The sequence below is a fragment of the Heterocephalus glaber genome, unplaced genomic scaffold (genome assembly GCF_053883595.1).
Source record: "Heterocephalus glaber isolate CG9 unplaced genomic scaffold, H.glaber_assembly_v1.0 deba00001532, whole genome shotgun sequence".
Classification (NCBI taxonomy): domain Eukaryota; kingdom Metazoa; phylum Chordata; class Mammalia; order Rodentia; family Bathyergidae; genus Heterocephalus; species Heterocephalus glaber.
The window spans coordinates 26,111,735-26,136,358 of record NW_028258330.1 but is presented as its reverse complement, the minus strand read 5'-3'; the positions used below and the strand labels follow the sequence as shown (position 1 = coordinate 26,136,358).

The 24,624-nt window shown below is 36.5% G+C and overlaps 1 protein-coding gene and 1 non-coding gene across 6 annotated transcripts in view; both read left to right on the top strand.

The window, feature by feature from the left end:
- The window catches only part of Trpc4ap (transient receptor potential cation channel subfamily C member 4 associated protein), a 78,135-nt gene that overhangs the window by 6,079 nt on the left and 47,432 nt on the right, over window positions 1-24,624 (top strand). For all 5 annotated transcript variants that reach the window (XM_004867884.4, XM_004867886.4, XM_087188919.1 and 2 more), the window contains exons 2-4: window positions 15,070-15,198; window positions 17,484-17,600; window positions 22,194-22,251. In XM_004867884.4, coding sequence (XP_004867941.1) covers window positions 15,070-15,198; window positions 17,484-17,600; window positions 22,194-22,251 — 304 coding nt within the window. The remainder of the gene's footprint in view (window positions 1-15,069; window positions 15,199-17,483; window positions 17,601-22,193; window positions 22,252-24,624) is intronic.
- Window positions 19,283-19,389, top strand: LOC147824712 (U6 spliceosomal RNA). Its single transcript, XR_015442104.1, has one exon. It is a non-coding gene; the product is annotated as a U6 spliceosomal RNA (small nuclear RNA).

Below are 24,624 nucleotides of genomic sequence, written 5' to 3'. Positions count from 1 at the left end.
TCATGAGCCTTGTAATAAAAACAGCTATGCCCTATGCCCTCAGTCTGAACCTCTGAAAAGGACCTAGGAAACCAGAGAGCCAGTATTTCTAATAACATGCTTATATTTATTGACTTTTCAGTTTGTTGTTATCTGTTTCTTCCTCTTGTAAAAGATTAGGATTTAATTCACAGCATATTAGGCTGCCTTATTTGTCTCCACCATTCTCCCACTGTAGCTGTGTCACAGCTTTGGTTGTTGGTATTAAGTATTTACATTATGCTGATGATAAATTACGTATAGCAGAATCATATTGGTTTTGTATAATTTTCTTTTAGCATTGAAAACAGTCTTTTTGCTCCTTTTGTTTGTGCCATCTGAAAGGCTTTATTAGGAACTGTGCTGCAGCATAAGGTGGGACAGTGCATGGACTAACATTCCTCTTTTTGAGGTCAATTTACACGTGTCAGCTTTCCCTTACTGTGACTAAATACCCGAGAATAACAACTTTAAAAAGAAAAGAATAGTTTGTTGCTGTTTCTGAAGTTTAGTGGTGGCTGTTCATTGTTATGTCCCTGACCTGAGGTAGAAGGGCCTGGGGGAAGGGTGTGGCAGAAGAGAGCTGCCCTCCTGGCAGCGAAGAAGCAGAAGCCTGAAGGGGCTGGGGTTGGTGGCGCAGGCCTGTGATCTCAGCAGCTCCGCCCTCGGGAGGCTGAGGCAGGAGTATTGCTGTGAGTTGAAGGCCAGCCTGGGCTATGTAATGAGTTTAAGGTCAGTCTCAACTAAATACCCTGTCTCAAAAACAAAAAACAACAACAAAAAAGGGGACTAGGAACAAAATAAACCCTTCAAAGCCACACCCTCAGTGACACCCTACCTCCCAATAAATCCATTGAGCTGTGAACTCTTCAGTAGATTAATCCACATGATGAAGTTAGAGCCCTCATGATTCAGTCACTTCCCCAAAGCCTATCAGCTCTGAAAACTGCTGCCCTCAGTACATGAGCCTAGAGAGAGACATCATTTCCAAACCATAACAACATAGAAAATTTAGGTTTTTTATTTTTGTTTTTTTTTTCTGATGCTGGAGATTGAGCCAAGGGCCATATGTATACTAAGATGGTGTCTACCACTAAGGCACATCATTAGTCCAAATTCACGGTTTTAGGATATAGCTGTATGAGTTTTGTGTCGTGTGACCACTTGTGCCGTTGTAGACTCCCTTGTAGTAGTCAGCTCCTTTGCACAACTCTTTTCTTCCTCTTTCTTCCCTTTTCTAGACTGTTACATAAATAGAATCATACCATACACGACACACATGTACATGCTCATGCACACATGCACACACCACAGCCTTTGAGTCTGCCTTCTTTCACTGGCACAATTCTGCATCCTTTTTAAAATTTAAATTACAGAATTCACAAATTTTATAATTTCTCTTTTTAAAAAATTCATTCTTTCTTACTAGCAGTTTTTCTAATTATGTCTTTTATTCTTGGAACTTTATTTATATTGGGGGTTTTTTGAGACAGGATCTTGCTGGGCACGGTGGTGTACACCTGTACACTCTCAGCGCTCAAACACTCAGAAATCCACCTGCCTCAGCCTCCTGAGTGCTGGGATTACAGGCATGCACCACCATGCCCAGCTGTTTTTGCAATTTTAAATCCAATATATTTTATTTGTTTTTTTCATGCTGTAGGTACTATTTGCTAAATTATGTGTCTTTTTTTCTTGGAGCATGTTCTCTAGTTGCTTCTCAAGAAAGAGTACATGGGAGATAATTTTTTTAAAACTTCACATATCTGAAAATGTCTTTTATTCCAACACTTGTGTATTTAGTTTAGCTAGGTATAGATTTCTGAATTGGAAGTACTTTTCCATTAAATTTTAAATGGTATTGTACCATTGTTTTTAAACAAGTACATTCTTTTGCTTCATGTTGTTAGATTTGTCCATGAAGTTGGTAAAGCTGTAGTTCATTCATTTTCATTGTAGCATAGTATTCTATTTTATTAATGGATCACAATTAATACATTCTTCTTTTGAGAAGTATTTGGGATCTTTCTAACCTTTTTTTTGGATCTTTCTTATCTTGGCCCATTAATGAACAACATTGACATGAACATTCTTTTTTACATCTTTTGAACATATTTGCACAATTTGGGGGAGGTACTCAGAAGAAGAATTAGAATTGTTGAATTATAGGATGTGCATAGGCCCAGCATCAGTAGCTATTACTGAAGAGTTTCCCAAGTGATTGTACTGATTACACTTCCACCAGTGGTGTATGTGAGGTCCATGTTCTAGCTAACCGTGATGTTGTTTTTAAGTTGTCTTTCTCACAGGTGTGTAATAGCATATTATTAGGGTTTCAGTATGTGTTCTCTTGATGGCTTAATAAGGTTGGGTACCTTTTCAGAGGTTTATTGGCCATTTGGACATCTCTGTGGATTGCCTATTCACACCTTTTGCAGAGTTTTCTGCTTTGTTGCGTTTTTTGTTTTAAACTTGATTGGATGGGTTTTTTGAAGTTCTTTACATTTTCTGGATATGAGTGAGCCCTTTGTGGTGATGTTTTACAAATATTTCCTCTCATTCTTTTGTTCTTTTTAATGTCTAAGATCTTTTGATTAAACAGAAAATCTTTTTAGAAGATCTTTTTAAAAGATCTTTTGATTAATTTTTATTATAATTCATAAGATCACTTTTTCTTTATGGTTAGTGTTTTTTGTCTTCTATTTAAGAATCTTTGCCTACTCTAAGGTCATGAAGATATTCTGTGTATCTTTAGAAGCTTTCGCCTTTTATGTTTAGATATACAGGCCATTCCCCTGAGAATTGATTATGGGGTATGTTGTGAAGTTTTCCATATAGACACCAGTTTAACCCATCATTATTCATTGGAAAGTACCCACATCTACTCTCTGTAGTACCACCTTTGGTATCAGTCAAGTATATGTACAGGGTTCTGTTTCATGTCTCGTATGTTTTACTGGTCTATTTATCCCTGTGCTGATATTACACTGTCTTATTTTCTGTCATTTTATATGTAATGATTTGGGGTGGAGTATACAGAATAGGCTTATGTTTTCCTACTTAGAGTCTAGATCGCCTTGCCATTTTTATATACATGTTACAATGAGCATATACATTTTTGTATCACTCTTTTTTTGTTTTGTTTTGTTTTGTTTTCTGGTACCAGGAATTGAACTCAGGACCTTGTGCTTGCCAGGCAGGCGCAGTGCTGCTGAGGTACATCCCTGCCCTCTTTACAACTTTTTTTTTGGTACCAGGGATCGAACTTCGGTCCTTGGATTTGTGAGACAGGCTGTGGAACCACTGAGCTAAATCCCTGGCCCACAACTCTTTTTAATTTTAATTTTTATCAGTACATGTTTACAGTACATAATGATTACATTCATTGTAAGGAGTTGGTCCATGTACATAACACACCTCAATTCATTTTACATCCTCTTCCCCCTTCCCCTCCCTCCATCTCTTGTAGGTGATGTTTTGAAAATTACAAATCTATAGCTGTAATATTAAAACCAGACTGATTTTTTATATCTCTGTAATAGTTTAATAATTTACCTTTAGCCTCTTGAAGAGTCACATGTACAGTCACGTTGAGTATCATTACCTGCAAATAAAGCTTTTATTTTTTCCTTTCTAATCTTTTCTTAATCTTACCTTACTCTGGAGCCTAGAGCCTCTAATATAATGAATAGAAGTTGCATCTTCCTGTTCTAAGAGGGAAAAAGCCTTAAACATTTTACCGCTAAGTATGAATTTGCTGTACATTTTCTGTAGACACTAGTTATTAGAAACTCACTTCTTTTTTTAATTAATGATTTTATCATGAATGGATATTGAATTATATCAAAATGCTTTTTCTGCATCAATTCAGATGTTTGTATAATTCTTTATGTTAATGTGAATTACACTGGATATAATTTTTAAAATATTAAACCAACTTCTAATTCCTGATACAGATTTCCACTTTTTATACATTACTAAATTTGATTCACTAATTTTTAAATTAAGAATGTTTTTCCTTCTATATTCATGAATCAAACTGGCCTGTAACTTCTTTTAGTGAGTTTTTTTTTTTTTTTTATGTACCCGGGATTGAACTTGGGATGTTGTGCTCGTGAGGTGGGCAGGGGAACCACTGAGGTAAATCCCCAGCTCCTGGTGAGGTTTTGATAATCAGATTTATAATGGTCATTAAGCATGGATTTAGTTATAACCCATGAGTTTTGATATGTAATATTTTCATTCCATTCAAGATATTTTCAAATTTCTACGTAGATTTCTGTTTGACCTATATATTTTTTAGAAGTACATTTCTTGATTTTCAGAAATGGGGATTTTATAGTTATCTTTCTCTTAATAGATTTTGGATTAATTGCACTGTGCTTGGAGATTGTAGTCTATGTTTCAGTTCACTTAAATGTGTTGACATTTGCTTGATCTGCTAGCAAATGGTCATTCTGCAAATGTGTTCTTGTCTCAATAACTTTTCTTTTTTTTTTTTGGTACCAGGGATCGAACTCGGGTCCTTGAGCTTCCAGGGCAGACAGCAGAACCATTGAGCTAAATCTCCTGCCTGCAAATGTGTTCTTGTAAAGAATGTGGAGATAGCAGTTATTAGATGTAGTGCTGTGTGTGTATTAATTTTATTTAATGGTGTTGAAATAGTCTATACCTTATTAATATTCTGTATCTTACTAATTTTTGGTCTACATGTATCAGTTTTTGAAAGAGATATAAAAATCTCCCACTATGATTATAGACTTCCTTATTACGCCTTTTAACTTTGGTTGGTTTTTTTTGTGTTTTTTTTTGGCACCAGGGATTGAACTTGGGACCTTGTGCTAGCGAGGCAGGCAGTGGAACCACTGAGCTAAATCCTCGCCCTGTCAGTTTTTGTTTGTATATGTTGGGCTGGGGATTTAGCTCAGTGGTTCTGCCACCTGCCTTGCAAGTGCAAGGACTTGAGTTCGATCCCTGGTACCCCCCCCCAAAAAAAAGAAAGAATCATGTTGAAGCTTTTATGATGTAGATTTAAATATAGAATTGTAGTATCCAAATTTATATTTTTATCCTTAAGAGGTATCTATATTTGATAGTACTATTTGCCTTGAGTCTTGCTGATTTTAATAGTTATACCGCCTTTCTTTTGGTATATGTTTACATTGTGTATTATTTCCATTCTTTTACTTTTAGCCTTCTACATATGTTTCTCTAGTAGGCAGCATTACAAACTTTCTTTTTAATTGGTGCATTTAGCACATTCACATTTAATGTAATAACTCAGGTTTTGGGACATGTATTTAATTTACTTAATGTAGTATTAGCTATATAGATTTATTTATTTTAATACAGGGTCTCCCTATGTAGATCAGGCTGGCCTTGAACTCATGGCAATCCTCCTGCCTCAGCCTCCTGAGTGTTGGGATTGTGGGATGCGCCACCACGCCCAGCTAGCTTTTAAAATATCTTCCCTGCTCTATATTCTTTTTTCACTTCTTTCATATTTCTTTTAATAGCAGTTTTATTGAAACATTTATATGATTAACTTTACCCATCATAAGTGTACAATTTGATGATTTTTAGCTAATTTATGAAGTTATACAGCCATCATTATAGTCTTTTAGAATATTTCTATCACCCTAAATAGTTCACTTGTGTCTGTTACTTATTAAGTTTTACAACAGACTTTTGAAGTATGATTCACATACTGCACAAGTCACCCATTTAAAGTGTACAAATCAGTGGCTTTTTAACTATTTATACATTCATGCATCTGTCATTACAAACTAGTTTTTAGAACATTTCATCATTCCCAAGAGAAACCCTGTAACACCCAGTAGCACTTACTCCCCAATTTCTCCCTTCTTTTTTTTTTTTTTTTTTTTGGTACCGGGGATCGAACTCTGGTACTTGTGCTTGCGCAGCAGGCAGCGAAACCACTGAGCTAAATCCCCAGCCCTCTCCCTTCTTTTGATCCATAGCAACAGCTATGGTTACCTGTTTTCTGTCTCTGTGGATTTGCCTATTCTGGACAGTTATATAAGTATACCAGACACTATGTGGCCTTTTTTGACTGGCTCCTTTTATTATAATGGTCTCAGCCTTTATCTGTGTTATAACATATATTCATATATCATTTCTTTTTCTTGGGCTGGGGATTTAGCTCAGTGACACTCCACTTGCCTCGCAAGTGTGAGGTCCTGAGTTCAATCTCTGGTCCCCCCCGAAAAATCTTTTTCTTGCTGAATCATATTCCATCGTATGAATATGCTGTATTTTATTTATCCATTTATCACTCAATGTGCATTTGTGTTGTTTTCTACTCTTTAGTTGTTAATATCAATGCTGCTGTGAGCATCTGTGTGCAAGTTTTTTGGTGAACATTTGTTTTCTGTTCTCTTTTATCTAGGAGTAGAAATGTTAGATCGTAGGCTGTGTTTAACTTTTGAGGATCTGCTGAACTGCTTTCCAGAGTGCCTGTGTTATCCTACATTTCCACCCACAGTGTATGAGGGTGCCTATTTCTCTACATCCTCACTATTTTATGTACTTATTTTCATTTTTAAACTTTTTTATTAGTATGTATTTGTCATACATATTGATCACATTCATCATAGGGAGTTTGTACCTTTACATAATATATCTTAATTCTTTTTTCCCCATTCTCCTTCCCTCTCTTCAACCCTTCTTCCCTTCCTCATTTACATAAGCTTTGTTTCCACTTTTTTCCTTCCATTTTTTTCCCTTTTCCCTTCCTTCCTTTTCTTCCCTTCCCCCTCCCTTATTCTACTTCCCATTTGAACATGATCTTCCTACTTCCTAATATCTATTCTCCATTATGCTCCTTATTTACCCTTCAGGTTCCTCACACAAGAGAAACAATGTGATATTTAAATTTGTGTGTCCAATTTATTTCACTTAAGATTATGGTCTCGAGGGACATCCATTTTTCTACAAATGACTATAGTTTATCCTTCTTTATGGCAGAGTAGTACTATACTCTGTTGTATATAAATACTATATTTTCTTTACCCATTCATCTATTGATGGGCATATGGGCTATTTTCAAGACTTAGCTTTTATAAATTGTGCTGCTATATATTTTGTGTCTTTTTGATTATGCTATACTAGCAGATGTGAAGTGATACCTCATTGTGGATTTGGTTCGTATTTCTCTGATAACTAATGTCAAACATCTTGTCATGTACTTGCTGGCCATCTGTATATCTTCTTTGGAAAGTGTCTGTTTAGAGACTTTGCCCGTTCTTTAAATTATTAATGATTTCTTTAACAGTTTATTTAGTTTAACTTTTTCTTTTTGAGGAGTTCTGGTAGTTTGTGTTTTGCAGAGAATGATGCATTTAATCTAAGTAATCAAATTGGGGAGCATAGAGTTGCTCACAGTATTCCTTTATTATCCCTTTAATGTCTGTGGGATCAGTAATAGTGACCTACTTACATTTCTGGTATTATTAATTTGTGTCTATTTTTTTTTTGAATAGCCTGATTAGAGTTTATCAATTTTAATGATCTTTTATAGCCCACTTTTGGTTTTGTTAAATTTTCTCAATTGATTTCCTCTCCAGTTTTTTTGCTCTTATTTTTAGTTTTTATTTTCTTCTATTTGCTTTAAATTTGCTCTTCTTTGTGTGGTTTACTAATGCAGAAGCTTCGAATATGGACTGCAGCTTTTCTTCTTCCTTCATATATGCATTCAGTGTTACAGATTCCCCTCTAAGCACTGTTTTTGGCACACCCCACAAATTTGATAAGTTGAATTTTCTTTTTTTTTTTGGTACCAGGGATTGAACTCGGGACCTTGCGCTTGTGAGGCAGGCGGCAGAACCACTGAGCTAAATCCCCGGCCCTGATAAGTTGAATTTTCATTTTCATTTGGTTCACAATATTTTAAAATTTCTCTTGAGATTCTTTGACCCATATGTTATTTAGAAATGGGTTGTTTCATCTCCAAATATTTTGGGATTTCCAACTATCTGTTAAATGGTTTCTTGCTTAATTGCACTGTGCTTTGAGAGTATACTTTGTGTAATTTGTTTTTAAAAACTTGCTCAGGTGTGCTTTGTGGCCCAGAATGTGGTCTATCTTGGTACCTATTCCAGGTGAACTTGAGAATAATGTGTATTCTCATGTTATTGGATGAAATGTTCTATAACTGGTAATTAGATCCAGTTGATTGGAGGTCAACCATATCCTTACTGATTTTATGCCTGAGGATTGTTTGAATCCAGCTATAATAGCAGACATGTCAGTTTCTCCTGGCAGTTCTTTCACTATTTTTGGTTTTTTGAGGCAGGATCTCATTATGTCATCCACATTGGCCCTGAACTTGATATGTAGCCCAGTTCTTGCCACTTCCTGAAGCAGTTCTGGAAGTCAGCTTTCATGAGTGTCTTTATGAGGTGTAATCATCCTCCCTCAGCCTCCCAAGTGCCAGTTGTGCACTACCACACCTGGGATTTCTCTCTTGTTAAGTACATTCAAGGGGTGATTGAAAAATAGGGTGAATGTTTAAATTTTTAAAATTTATTTGGGGGCGGGGGATTTAGCTCAGTGGTTTCGCCGCCTGCTGTGCAAGTGCAAGGACCCGAGTTTGATCCCTGGTACCAAAAAAAAAATTTATTATCGCAGGGTCGGGGATTTAGCTCAGTGGTTCCTCCGCCTGCCTTGCAAGCAAAAGGTCCCGAGTTCGATCCCTGGTACCAAGAGAAAAAAATTTATTATCGCAAAAGATACATTAGCATTAATCCCGATTCTCAGAATACTCTCCATCACTTCAAACACACTTATCCCATCATTCTTGCCACTTGCTGGAGCAATTCTTAAAGTCCTCTTTGGTGAGTATCTTTATGAGCTGTGATAAGAAATACAGTGAATGTTGCTGCCAAATACCTTGTTCACGATATTCACTAGAATAAAACGTTACAGTGCGTCCTCGTTTGCAGTGTTCACTAGATCTGGCACCCTAAACATTTGGCTGTTCCCCAGTCAAAATGACCATGAAAGTTAAGTGTTTTGAATCATTCAGGCTATTGAAGCAGCCAGGACAGCACAACTAAAGACATGATATAGGACTTCTACCACTGCTTTAAAGTAGCAAGAGGGCCGGGGATTTAGCTCAGTGGTGCTGCACCTGCTTCACAAGCACAAGGTCCTGAGTTTGATCCCTGGTACACAAAAAACAAAAAGCCAGGTGTGGTGGTGCAGGCCTGTAATCTCAGCACTCGGGAGGCTGAGGCAGGAGGATAGCCATGAGTTTGAGGAGGTCAGCTTGGGCTACATAGTGAGTTCAAGGCCATCCTGAACTCTACATAGCAAGACCTTTTCTCAATATTTAAAAAAAAAGTGGCAAGAACAATGGGGATCAGTGTGGTCTAAATGAGGGGGAGGATTTTGAGGGGGATTAATGGCAGTGAGTCTTTTATTGTAATAATTTTTAAAATTTAAACACTTTTTTTTATCACACCTTGTATATGTTAAGGACTGGTACTGTTTTCTTGGAGAATTGAACCCTTTTCATTTTTTTCTTTGTGAAATCTGCTTTATTTGAAATTAGTATAACTACTTAAGCTTCCTTTTGTTTTTGGTAACAGGGATTGAACTCAGGACCTTGCACTTGTGAGGCAGGCACCGGAACCACTGAGCTAAATCCCTGGCCCTTAAGCTTCCTTTTAATTAGTATTAGTGTGGTTTATCTTTCTTCATTCCTTGACTTTTAACCTAGCTACATCTTTATAGAGAGAGTAGGTTTCTTGCCAGGTGCAGTGCCACATACCTATAATGCCAGCTTCTTGGGAATCTGAGAGAAGAGCATTGTAAGTTTGAGGCCAGTGTGGGCAACTTAGTGAGATCTTGTCTCAAAATAAAAAATAAAAAGGCCAGGTAGGAAGATTGCAAGTTTGAGTTTAGCCTGGCTGGGCAACCTAGCAAGATGTCTCAAAAAATTAAAGAGGGCTGTGGATGTAGCTCAGTGCAAATGGTCTGAATTCAGTCTTTAGTACTGGTGAATGAATGTAGGTCAGTGGAGTGCAACCTGGGTTCAATCCCCAACACTGCAAAATCAACCAATCAATCAGTAAAACAATCAATATGATGGGTTTCTTATATGCAGCATATAGTTGGGTCTTTTAAAAAATTTTATTCTGGGGCTAGGGATTCAGCTCAGTGGTTCTGTCGCCTGTCTTGCAAGCACAAGGTCCTGAGTTCGATCCCCAGTACCCCCCCCAAAATTTTATTCTGATGGACCTTATCTTTTAATTAGTAGGTTTAGACCATTCATAGATGTTTACAGTGATTACTGGTAACTGGCTTTTATTTGTTACACTTGTTCTTTGTTTCTTTTTTTTTTCTTTTAACTTTCTCATCTTTTTCTGCCTTCTTTCTGATTTTTTTTGGAGGGGTGGTAATGGGAGTTGAACCCAGGGGCTAATACAATGAGCTACATCTCCAGCTCTTTTTTAATTTTTTACTTTTTTGAGACATGGTCTCACTAAGTCACTAAGTTGCACTGACGGTTGTCTCCCTGAGCATTATTACAGTATCTCTTCTCTTAGTTTGTTAATTATAGTTCTTTTAAAACCATTTTTAGTGGTTGCCTTACAGTGTGCAGTATTCATTTTCAGTGAACATAAGTCCACTTAAGATAATGCTACACTCTTTGTGGGTGGTATAAGTACCCTATTACCCATTTCCTCCCTCCTGTCACTTTCAAGATTACTATCACTCAGTTCACTTCTCCAAATGCTACATTCACCTATTGCATTATTACTGTTATTAACTGAGTGATTATTAGATTCATTAAGAATAAAAAACAAGTTATTTTCACATTCGGTTCATTTGTTCTGTCTTCAGTACTCTTTGTGTATATCTGAGTTTCTAACCCATATCATTTGCCTTTTTTCTAAAGAATTACTTTTAATATATCTTGTAGGACAGGTCTACTGTTAAAAATTCTCTTAGTTTTCATTTGCCTAAGAAAGTCTTTAGTTTTCATTTACTTTTGAAGGACAGTTTTACCTATCTTCAAGCTCACTGATTATTTCCTTGGCCATCTCCAGTATGCCAATGAGCCCATCAGAGGCGTTCCTCATTTCTGTCATAGTATTTTGATTACTAGGTCATTGCTTATATTTAGTAGAGTTATATTTCTTTTTTATTTTTGGTCATCATATCCTTTTCAAAGAGATGATTTTCAAATGGTTTTTACCATTCAGTGAGTTGTCTTACTACTTTCTTGGTACTGTCCATTGAACCACAAAAGGTTTTACTTTTGATGAAGTAGTTTATTTTTTCCTTTGGTTGCTCATACTTTAGTGTCATAAATAAGAGTTGATTGCCTAATTTAAGACAATGAGATTTACACCTATGTGTTCTTGTAAGTGTTTGATAGTTTTAGCTCTGATGTTCAGATCTTTGATTCATTTTGAGTTAATTTTTGTATATGATGTGAGGAAGGAGTCTATTATTTTGCTTATGTATTTCCAGTTGTCCTAGCCTAGCAACATGTTGGAAAGACTTCTGTCATTGAACAGTCTTTGCACTCTTGTCAAAAATCAATTGACCATAAATATAAGGGTATATTTTGGAATCTTCATGCTATTCTGTTAGTGGCCAGAACTGTGCCATCTTGATTATTTTAGCCTTGTAGTAAATTTAGAAATCAGGAAGTACAAGTCTTTCAGCTTCAAGATAGTTTTGCCTATTCTGGGTTCCTTGCATTTCTGTATGAATTTGAGGATTAGCTTGTCAATTTCTGTAATGAGGTCAGCTGGAATTATAATAGGAATTGAATCACTACAGGAGGCATTGCTCTTTTGAGTAATAATAAGAATCAGTGTAGCTGGGCATGATGGTGCATGGTTGTAATCCCAGTTACTCAGGAGACTGAGGCAGGAAGGATTATGAATTCAGGTCCAGCCTGAGCAACATAGTGAGACCCTATCTTAAAAAAAAATTGACAAAAAAGGTATTGCCATTTTAGTAATATTAAGGCTTTCCATCCATGAACATGGGATAGCTTTCCACTATCTAGACTTCCTTTAATTTAACAATATTTTGTTTCCTTATATAAATCTTGTATTCCTTTTGCTTCACTTATTTGTAAATATTCTCTATAATGCTATTACAAATGGAATTGATATATTAGATTATATTACCTCAAATAGAGAGGTTTATTTTTTCCTTTCCAATCTGGATGTCTTTTTGTTTCTTTTCTAATTATTTAAATTCAAATTTCTAGTCAAATGAAAGTGAAAGTGGACATTTTGGGTTTTTTTCCTGATCTAAGCAGAGAAACATTTAGTCTTTCAGTATTAAGTATTATGCTAGTTGTGGTTTTTTAAAATTGCCTTTTAATAGGTTGAAGAACTTCCTTTGTATTCCTAGTTTGTCCAGTGTTTAATTGCAATGATGTATTTGATTTTTGTCTTTTTTCCTTTTGTATCTATTGATATATCATGAGGGCTTTGTTATATATCTGTTGATATGCTGCATTACATTTATGTGTGTATTTATGTTTTACCAAGGATTGAATGCAGGGCCTCATGCTTGCTAAGCAAGTGCTTCACCACTGAATTATATCCCCAGTTCTGATATTCATATGTTGAATTATCCTTGCCTTCCTGGTATAAATCTTGCTTGGTCATGGTGTGTAACCTCTTCTATATGATGTTGGATTTGGTTTGGTAATATTTTGCTGAGGATTTTTGCATCTATATTAATGAGATATTGATCTGTAGTTTTCTTGTGATGTCTTTGTGTGGATTTGTTACAAAGGTAATACTGGCCTCAGAATGATTTGGGAATGTTTTCTCCTATTTTATGGAAAAGTCTAAAGTGTTGGTGTTAGTTGTTCTTTAAATATTTGGTAGAATATGTCAGTGAAGCTACCTGTCTGTACCTGGATTTTCCTTTGTGAGGTTTTGTTTGTTTTAATCACTGATTCAGTCTCTATATTTTTGTTACAAGTCTGTTCAGATATTTTGTTTCTTTCTGAGTCAGTTTCACAGATTGCACTTTCTAGTAATTCATCCATTTCATTTAATTTGTTAACGTGTGATTGTTTATAGTACTCCATTATAATCTTTTAAAATTTTTTGTAATATTGATAGTAATATTGTCTTTCATTCCTGAATTTAATAATTTATGCTAGAAGTTGACAACTGTAGCTAAAGTTTTGTCAGTTTTGTTGATCTTTTTTTTTTTGATTCCGGGGTTTGAACTCGGGTCCTTGTGCTTGAGAGGCAGGTGGTGGAACCACTAAGCTAAATCCCCGGCCCTGTTTTGTTAATCTTTTCACAACACCTTGAAACTTTTGGTTTCATTCGTTCTTCTGTGTTATTTTTCTGTTCTTTACTTCCACTACAGTTTTTAATTTTCATTCTTGTTGTTGATTGTGTTTAGTGTCCTTTTTTCCCTATCTTCTTAGGTTAAATGTTTATTGATTTGTGATCTCTCTTCTATTTTTAATATTGTTTACAGCTATAAATTTTTCTGAATGCACTGCTTTTGCTAGTTCCCACAACCATATTTGCCTGCTTTCTTTGTCTTTCAAGGAAAGATGTATTTCTATTGTTTTTGATCCTGCATTGATTTGAGCTTGCTTGAACCATATGAAATTGCTGTTATTCAATCATTTTTGATGTGAAAAGTTAAAATTTCCTACATTTCATTTTAATATGATCATTCTCATGAACATCTCATTGCTTCATGTCATCCTTATATTATCTTCATTTTTATAATCTAAGAAAATAAGCTTAACAAGAACAATGGGATTTGACCATTAGCATAGGAGTGATATGTGTCAGGATAGAACCAAAACTGTATTTATTTGTTTATTTATTTAGTTAGTTTTAGTTTTAGTTTTTAGTTTTTTAAGACAGTCTTACTATGTACTCCAGGCTCATCTTGAACTCACTATGTAGTCCAGGATGACCTTAAACTCATAGGGATCCTCTTGGCTCAGCTTCTGGAGTGCTGAGATTATAGGTTGCTGAGATCCAATGGTCCTGTACCATTGGTTATAAGAAGTTTTTGATCTAGGGCCAGGGATTTAGCTCAGTGGTTTTCGTTGCCTGCTGCACAAGCGCAAGGACCCGAGTTCGATCCCTGGTACCAAAAAAAAAAAAGGAGTTTTTGATCTGATTGAGGGACAGGTGCACAGAACTAGTTTACATCTTGTCCCTGATAATGAGTGTTGCATCCCAAAAGTGATAGTGAATATTGTCATAATTGATTAATGTGTTTGTTGATGTATTGCTGTTGCTCATACGTTCAAACGTTTACTGAGTCTCTGTTGTGTGCCACGCACTCTGGGATTGAACACAGTTTAGCACCCACTTTCAAGTAGTTGTAATCTAACAGTGGAAAGGCTCAAATGAATTGTTAATTATAACACAATAGGATAAATTGTGCAATAGATAAAGCCTCAGAGGAAGGGTCAATAATCTCTTAGAAAGGAGAGTAGGGAAGGCCACTCAAAGATTTCTAGCTGTTTGGCTTCCATTTTAAAGGAGAAAGAACATTTGTAGATAGAAAAGACAGGGAATGAGCATGTTAGGCAGGGGAAGAACATGTGCAGAGAGGCATAGAAAGAGAACATGTGTGTGTGTAGCTTAGAATGTGCATTGGGAAAGGGATGAGACTAAAAAGTAGGGGTAGATTATGAAGGGTGTTGTATCAGGAGGCAAGAAGTTGGAGGCTGTTCTTTTGTAGGCTGTTCAGGAATATTTGAAGTTTTGGGGGGTTTTTTGAGACAGTCTTGTTATATAGTTCAGACTGGCTTTGAATTCACTGTGTAGCCCAGGCTTGCCTTGAACTGGCAGTGATCCTCCTGCCTCAGCCTCCTGAGTGCTGAGATTACAGGCATGCACCACCATAACCACCTCTTTGAAGATTTCTACAATGAGAATTTTGAATTGTTTTTCTGGGTGTGTTTGGGAGTCAGCTACTTTTCTTTGCCCTATCTGCTAGTAAGTCTTTCCTCTCTAGTAAAATATTCTTTTCTTTCTTTCTTTTTTTTTTTTAAATTCACAGTTCACTGAAGCTTTTTTGACAGAAAGGGACAAACAGTCCAAATGGAGTGGAATTCCGCAGTTGCTCCTTAAGTTATATGCCACCAGCCACCTCCACAGTGACTTCATTGAGTGCCAAAACATCCTCAAGGTAATTCTTAGGGGAATTATGGGAGCTGCATTCAGAGTCTACAGGTGACAAAGCTGTTTGCTTTTTTTAATAGCCTATTTGAATTGTGGGAGCTGTTAAGTTCAGAAAAAGTCCAAGAAGAAAATAAAGTCACCAGTAGTCCACCATTAAGAGGCAGTCACAGGCCGGGGATTTAGCTTAGTGGTTCTGGTGCCTGCCTTGCAAAAGCAAGGTCCCAAGTTCGATCCCCAGTACCAAAAAATAAAAATAAAAAGCAGTCACCATAGGTTTCCTGTGTGTATCCTTCTGGGCTTTATGCATGCTTAATTTGTGGCAGTGACTGCTTAATTTAGGAGATCAACACAGTACCCTGGGATTTGGATGACACTGTTTTCCCCATGGTTCTGGGGATCGAACCCAGGCCCTCAGGCATGCTATCCAAGTGCTCTTCCACTGAGCTACATGCCTGGCCCTGGATAGCATTCTTTTTGAACATGGTTTTGAACCCATATTGCTGAAGGCTCCTGGAGGAGCCTGTGGTTGTTGATTTGAAGGGGCAGATTTGATGGTTGGGAGGGGAATGAAGAATACAGAGACATGCTGAGGTGGTTCTCAAACCTGAGTGTGTAGCAGAGTGCTGGGCCCTACCCCAGAAGTTTTGATTCAGTAGGTCTGGGGTTACTTTATCCAAACTTTAGCTTGGGCCAAGTGTGAACTTAAGAGTACCAGCTCTAGTTGCAGTTATAACCTGGGTGAGTATATTTGACCATACTGAAACTGAATGATATAATGTTCTTGAGAGGTGAAATTTTTATGATTTTATTTCCATTTTTTCCATTTCTCATCATTTTTCCTTTCCCTTAAATAGGGAAGGGTGAAGGGGGTGAAGGGAGGGCTAGGAATGGGGAAAAAATAACCAAGATGCATTATGTAAAGGTACAATTCCCAATGAGAAATGTAATTGTGTTGTATATCTACAATGTACCAATAAAAGAATTTAATAAATTGCAAAAAAAAAATTTTATGATTACATCACAGACTTCTTCAGTCTAATATGTAATAGTGATTAAGCTTATTTACCTGTAAGAAGAGACAGTTTTGGGCTGGGGATTTAGCTGAGCGGCACAGCACCTGCCTGGCAAGAGCGAGGTCCTGAGTTCAATCCCTGGTACCAAAAAAAGAAAAAAAGAAGAGACATTTTCATGTTCTTGATCTTGTCATAGTCTAATTGATAGAAATAATTATAGCCTCTTATACTTAAAAATACTTTACAAAGAATTGTACATTATTTCATTTGATTTGAGATATGGTGCTAAAGTCAAAGAGAGAAATTGTTATCAGTTAGTCTTTGATGTGTGATCATTTCTTTATTCATCCAGCAAATCACCAAATGTTTATTTAAAACTTACCATGTAGCAGGTTTTTCTATAATTTTTTTTCCAATTAGCTTTGTACTGTATGAGCAAAAGATTCTGCTGCCCTCCAGAATTTGAGAATTACCTCCTTAGGTCTACAGTTTCAAATACTCGCTGTCTTGAGACCTACCACAAGACATCTATTCTAGCCTTTTCTTCAAAGGGATTTAATCTAGAGGGGGAAAAAAAGTTTTCAAATAGATACAAAGTAAAAGTGCTAAATGTGTACTAAAAGTGTTAAATGTCACAGATGACTTACAGATCGCTTTGAGGGATAGAACATCAGACTGTGTTTGAGCTGAGGAAATCAAGGACGAGTTCCTTCAGAAGGTGACATTTGAGCAGAGATTTGGATATTACTACAAAACTCAGTAGCTGAAGTAGCAGCCATTGTTTATCTCATAATTTGTGGTTAATCGAGTGGTTCTGCTTCCTGTGGTATTAGAGTACTGAGACGTCTGAAATGTTAAAATAGCCTTGCTCACATCCCAGGCAGATTGGTGCTGGCCATCAGCTGGAGATTGGCGATGGCACCAGTCATGGTCTCAGTCCTCCTCACTGTGACTTCCCCAGGTGGCTGTCTTGGGGCTTTCGAAGCAGTATGATCAGATTCCAAGATGGCAAAGGCCAACTCTACCAGGCCTGAGACTTTTATGCTGGAAGTGACATAGTGCCACTTTGCCACATTCTGTTAATTGAAGCAAGTGGCATCAGTCCAGATTCAGTGTGGAAAGGGACTGTAAAGGAGCGTGGGTACTAGGACATGTGATTCATTGAGGCTCTCTTTCTGCTCATGCGGATTCAGTTTGTGACTAAAATGCAAACTGATATTTTAGTGTCTGATCTGTGTTGAATTCTAAAACAAAATGTCTCTGTTCCTTTTTTTTTAAGGAAATTTCTCCTCTTCTCTCCATGGAGGCTATGGCATTTGTTACTGAAGATAGGAAACTTACTCAAGAAACTACTTATCCAAATACATATATTTTTGATTTGTTTGGAGGTGTTGATGTAAGTAGCTATTTATTCTGCTTCTATCAGTATTACTACATTAAGCCGGGGGTTTAGCTCCGTGGTTCCACCACCTGCCTTGCAAGCTCAAGGTCCCAAGTTTGATCCCTGGTACCAAAAAAAAAAAAAAAAAAAAGAATAGTGGACTATTACTACATTATGGTTTGAATATTTAAGTCTTAAAATGGAAGACAGGAGGGCTGGGGATTTAGCTCAGTGGTTTCACCACCTGCTATGCAGGCTTAAGGACCTGAGTTCGATCCCTAGTACCAAAAAAAAGAAAAAAATGGAAGACAGGAAACATTTCAGAATTTATGACAAACATTTCAGATTTTGACATATGGAAGCTCAGTGGCATTCACTTGTATAAAAACAGCATAGTTTTTTCTCTTTTTTAAGTGATAATATAGCCATCTACTTTTAAAAATACCAAGTAAAAGGTGTGTCTCCTAGTTTCCCAGTATCTCCTCCTCAGAAGCAGATGTGATTACTAGTTTCTTGTACTTCTTTCTAGAAATGTTCCATTGCTCTGTGTGTGTAAATGCCCCCCCTTACCTTAGTTTATTTTCTTCCCACATTTAGTGGCATGTCATATAACCAGTATACTCTCCCCTACATTATTTTTTCATGTAACCCTAGCATGAGGATAGTTTCATTTCAGTACATGTAGATCTATCTGCCTGTTGTGGTTTAAATATGAAGTGCCCCCCACCCAAAGACTCATGTATTAGAGGGCTTGATCTCTAATGTGGCAGTGTTAGGTAGGGCCTGGTTGGAGGAAATTGGTCACTGGGAGTCCACCACTGAAATGTTTTTCTTCTTGGGCTCTTCCCCTGCTCTGCTTCCTGGCTGCTATGAGGTAAGCAGCTTTCTTCTGCTGTAATGTTTCTACCTTGGAGCCTGCTGACCATGGACTGAAATCTCTGAGACCATGAGCCAAAATAAACCATTCTGCCTTTAAGTTATGTATGCCACGTATTTTGTCCCAGCAATGGAAAGTTGACTGCACAACCTCATTATTTAAAATAGCCAAATGGTATTCTCTGATATAACTGTACTGTGATTCATTTATGCAGTCCCTAGTTTATGGGCATTTAAAGTTTTTTCACACCCTTTTTATTACAACGTTAAAGATTTTGTGTGTATTTTTGTTTTTGTTTTTGTTTTTGTTTTTTTTGATACTGGGGATTGAACTTGGGTCCTTGTGCTTGTGCAGCAGGCGGTGAAACCACTGAGTTAAATCCCCGGCCTTGTGTGTATTTTTTTATGTGAGTATAGACCTTTGGAATCAAAGCATATATGTCTTTTATTCTTTTCTATATTAACTGCAACTTACTAACTTACATTGTCAGTAACAAAGTATAAGAGAGTGTTTACCCCCACCATCACCAACATATTGTATATATGTGTGTATTTTTATGAATTTGTTAAGGAAGTATAATCTTCATACAGAAGAGTACACCAATAATTACCACAAAATAAATTCACTTTTGACCTACTACCCAAATCAAGAAATAGGACATTACCAGGACTTAGAAGCTCCCTTCACCAAACTTTGTTATTTTAAATATTTACTAAGTAGATGTGAGAAAAATCTTATTTCTTTATAGTTTTATTTTACTAATTTATTGAGACATGGTGCACATGCTATAAAATTCACACATTTAAAATGTACAGTTGATGTGCTCACATTAGCAGTACATATACTAAAATTGAAATGATTCACAGAAGATTATTAGCATGACCTCTGTGCAGGGATGACATGTAAAGTATACATTTCATTGTTTTTTAGTGTGCAACCATCACCGCAGTCAAATTTAGAACATTTTAACCCCTTGCAGAAGAAGATCTCTATATGCATTAGCTGTCATTCCCCTACCTCTCCAACCCTTAACTATGCCCTAAGAAACCACCAATCTACCTTCTGTCTCTATAGATTTCCCTCTTCTGAACAAGTCATATAATTGGGATCATATAATATATGGTCTTTTGTAATTGGTTTCTTTCATATAGCATATTGTTTTCAGTGTTTATCCACGTTGAAGTGTGTATCAGTACCACATTTTGTACATTCATGTGTGTAGTGATGGTCAGTTGGGCTGCACAATTTCACATTCCCATCAGTAGTGTAAGAAGATTCTGGTTTCTCTGTATCCTTAGTGCTTATTATTGTCTGTCATTTTCATTATAGCCATTTTATCAAGGGTGAAATCAGAATGAGATAAAACTTTGTATACATAGTTTACTTAGTATACATAGTTTGCTTAGTATAGCAATTATTTGTAATGACTAAAAGTATCCCAGGAGAGATAGTGTTATTTTATCCTCTGATTGAATTTTATGAAGTCAATAAATAATGTTAAAATTTTAATAGCATAGGAAAATTCCTGAAGAAAACAGCGTGCAACACCATTGTATTTGCTCTATGATAATTATCCAAGCTTTTTAAGAATATGACTTGGGGTCTCTGTCACACAAAGCAAAACAGGCCTTCATTAAGAGCACCTTTTATTGTTGTCCCACGTTATAAGACTTGTTCCTTTTCTCTCTTACAAGTGCAATTGATGTCAAATGCAGATATGTGGAAAGCTCACTTTTCCAGAAATGATAATCTATGGTACAGGGGTACTTGAGGGTTTTTATTTTCTAATCTATTGTCTTTTTTTTTTCTTATTGTCTTGAACTAAAACAACACACATTTCCCCTTTCTCTTTCAGTTCAGGATGTTGAAATATGATGTCACGTTCATCCTAGGAGCAACCCCAAGAATGTGAATTTGTTTTCAAAAGATTTGTTGCTAGTTTGAGATGACAGAAGTTGTCTCAGATCTTCCAGCTGATCTATCTAGCCTCAAAGACTTTTATGTTGACTTTTTTTTTTTTTTAATTCTATAGGATCATTTTTCTCCCATTTGACTTGAGGTGTATGGGACATGCTGCCCAAATATTGGCCTGTAGCTAAAAGGGGCTAGAAGAGTTTTTTTTCCTTGTTCTAAAATTGCACTTAAGTTGATTTGAACAATAACATAAAACTATATACACACATGGTGACTTAGTCATGGTCTCAGCAGATAGATTACTTTAAAATGCTTGAATATATTTAAGTAGAAATTGACTTTTTAAAATATCTACACAAGGGTCCTTGTTATAAAAGTAAAAGGTGTTCATTAAAGAAAATTTAGGCCAGTCACAGTGGTACGTGTGTGTAATCCTAGCTACTGGGGAGGCTGAGGCGGAGGATTACAAGTTCAAGGCCAGCCTAGGAATAACTTTCTCATAACCCTATTTCAAAATAAATTTTAAAAGGGCTGAGAATGTAACTCAATGGTAGAGTACCCCTGGGTTCAATCCCCAGTACCCCCCAACTTTTTTTTTTAGAAAATTGTCTTTGAACCTGTCACTAAATTCAACCATGGTTAAGATTCTAAAGTAGTTTAACCTTTATTTTTTTGTTTATATTGACTTAGATTTTTATTAAAATTTCAAAAACAACAGCTTTTTTGAAATATAGTTTATATACCTTGCCAGATAGTGTCCTTTGAAGCACAAAAGTTTTTAATTTTGGTGAAGTTCATTTTATCTAAATTTTTTCTCATTTGCTCCTTGGGTTTTGGTGTATATCTAAGAAACTAGTGCCTAATCTAAGGTCACAAAGATTTACCCATTTATTTTCTAAAAGTTTGATAGTTTTATCTCTTACATTTAGGTTCTTTTTTTTTTCTTATAGCAAAACATTTATTGGTACATTTTAGACATACATAATGATAACACTCATCAGAGGGAATTTGCACCTGTACACAATACCTCCCGCCTCTTTTTTTCCCCCAGTCTCCCCTTCCCTCAACTCCCCCTCCCCTCCCTTTGTGCAAAAGCCTTGTTTCCATTTTAGGTGGCTATATCTTTATGATTGTTATATATTTCTGATGGATTACTGCCTTATGAATTATAAGTTGTCCTTCCTTTTAACAGAATTTTTTTTTTTGTACAGGGGATCAAACTCAGAACCTTGTGGTTACAAGGCAGGCACGTTACCACCAAGCTAAATCCCTAGCCCCAGAATTTTTAAGTATATACTTATTCCAAACTTAATTTAAGGAAAATTGTGTATAGTATTATAAGTATGTAAAATGAAAAATATATATCCTCAATCTCTATAGAAATCAGTGCTACCAATTAATGGTTTATCTGGAGACCTTTTAAAAATAAACTCACACATATGTTCCTTAAAAAAAGAGTCATAGTAGTAGTAATGTTCTACAGCTTTTCAAAACTTAAAGCCACATTGGGCCCTAGAGAATGCCTAATCTAATATATTCATTTTTAAAAATGAGAACGCTGAGGCCCAAGTAGGGACATTAACTTACCCAAGATTACTGGAAAATAAGTAGCTGAGCTAGGACTAGAACCCAAGTTTTCCTCTCTGGCTACAGTGCTCCTTCCAGGGAACCTCACTGCCTCGTGGAACATGATGATCTTGCAGTACTGTGGCAGCTCCTTGGGCTCTTGGTTGTCATGGCAAAGACTGTTTTATAAGTTGTGCTTTGAATTAATTTTGAAGATTTTCATCCTTTTTTTTTTCTTTTTTTAAAAATAGCTCCTTGTAGAAATTCTTATGAGGCCTACAATCTCTATCCGGGGACAGAAACTAAAAAGTAAGTATATTTGTCAGGCACTGGCCCTCATTTCCTAATATGCCATTGTGGTGGCAGTTCTCAGAAGTTGCTCTTCCGTGAAGGATGTGCCTCACATGTAGCTGTGGCTCGCTCTCTCCTTTCCCAGATAAGCAGCTCCCTTCCTTCCTTCGATACTGGTTAGGAATACAGATCTGATGCTCTCAGAGAAAGAGCATGAAAACCACTGATCTAAAAGAATTTCATCTTTGTATTTTCCTTTTTTTTTTGGTACGGGGGATCAAACTCAGGTCCTTGCACTTGCGCAGCAGGTGGCGAAACCACTGAGCTAAATCCCCGGCCCCATCTTTGTATTTTCTACTAGTCTTTTGGTCCAGCTTTTAGATTTTGTTTGGAAATTCCAGGGATTGAACTCAGGACCTTGCACTTGCATGGCAGTTGCAGTGCCACTGAGCTAAATCCCCAGCCCTTGGAAATTCTTATTTCATATATGTATAGCTGGCTGAGAGAAAAAGAAATAACCTGGTATAATCATCTTTTTGGCTTTAGTTTTTAAAAAACCTATTAGATTTTTGTTATAAAGGTAATGTATACTTTTTGTAAAATAAAAACCAAAACAGTTCAATCATGCCAGGCACAGTGGCACGTGATTTTGCATACTCGTAATCCCAGCTACTTGGGAGGCTGAGACTGGAGGGTGCAAGTTTGAGACCAGCTTGGACAATTTAGCAAGATTATATCTTAAAATGAAAGGACTGAGGATGTAGCTCACTATAGAATGCCCTGGCTTCAATCCCCAGTAACACAAACAAAAACAAAAGCAGTATATATGGTAGAAATCAACAAAGCATACTGTGTATGACTTCATTTGTATGCGCAGTAGTAGTTCAAAGAATTCATATTCATCTTTATCATCTCAGTTTTGTACTCTTAAGTTGGTCCTGTTTTCTACCCCAACAGCTAGTAGCATCTTGGTTACTTGCTGGTGTACTTACTCTCTCTTCTTCCCCTTAGATTTATAGGTTCCATGAGGGCTGAGACTTTACTTTTTTCTTTTTTGCTTACTACTGTCTGCTTTAGAGTAGAAGCTGAATGAATATTTGATAAGTGCATAAATCTCAACTCCCTTTGAAAATGTCAAGTGTAGAAATTCTGAGATATATGGATCTGGTGTTCCACCTTGCCCTGAAGTCATTAAGTAAATAAGCAAAATAAAAAGCCACAAAGTAGGTTGAGAGGTAGTAATGAGGGATACTAGATAAGTGCTTTGTCTCAAGATACATGAAGGCAACCCTTCTTGTCAGGCTAGCTTGACAGAACTACTCATTGGAATCTCAGAGGGAGACCTACTATTTCAGAGTTCATGCCAGCACAGGAGTGAATGCAAACAGTTTTTTAAAAATAAAAGCATTGCAACTCCATGTAGCGATGTATGCCTGTACTCCCACTAACTTGGGAGGCTGAGACAGGATTGCAAGTTTGAGGCCAACCTGGGCAGCATGGCGAGACCTTGTCTTAAAATAAAACATCAAAAAGGGATGGTGATATAGTTTGGTGGTAGAGCATCCCTGAGTTTAGTTTACAGTATTGCATGCACACACGCATGCTAAATAGATAAAATCATGCTCAGTTTTATCATCTCCTGGTTTGGGGTTGTGAAAATTAAGCCCCCTCCCCTTTTATGCTGCTCTTCTATTCAGCTCACAAAGAAGCAGCAAGTTCTTTATTGGAATCAGTAGTAAGTCAGACATTAAAAGCCACTTACTCAGCACAAATAAAAACAACAATAACAGGGCCGGGGATTTAGCTCAGTGGTTTCGCTGCCTGCTGCGCAAGCGCAAGGACCCGAGTTCGATCACCGGTACCAAAAAAAAAAAAAAAAAACAACAACAACAACAAAGACTAAATAAAACACTGAATTGATGAGTCTGCTGCTAGCGGAACATTCAATGGAAATTTATAACAAGCAATGAAGATGTTTATACTTTGAATTCTAATATTCTGCTTTTGAAAATGTATCTTGATGGTCCAATTCAACACAGGTATAAATATACATACTAAATTGTTTATTTGTAGTCTATTTAAATAGCAAAAAACAAACAACTCCAAACACTGGATATATCCTAGGCAAGACACAAAGGAAAACTAGCTTTGTCAAGTGATAGCATCACAACAGGTTGAAATTATGAAAATTGTGGAGGATAAGAAAGTGGCTACTATATCAAGCCCAAAAGCAGTATGCAAGTTGATTTGTAGATTCTGAGAGGTGTTATGAAAATCAGATTCCATCATACAATTGTGAGAATTAAGTGAGATAAATAGATGTGAAAGCACTTTGTAAAGCAACATGTAGAAGAAATTATCTTGAAGAGAATTACAATAGTTCTTACCTTT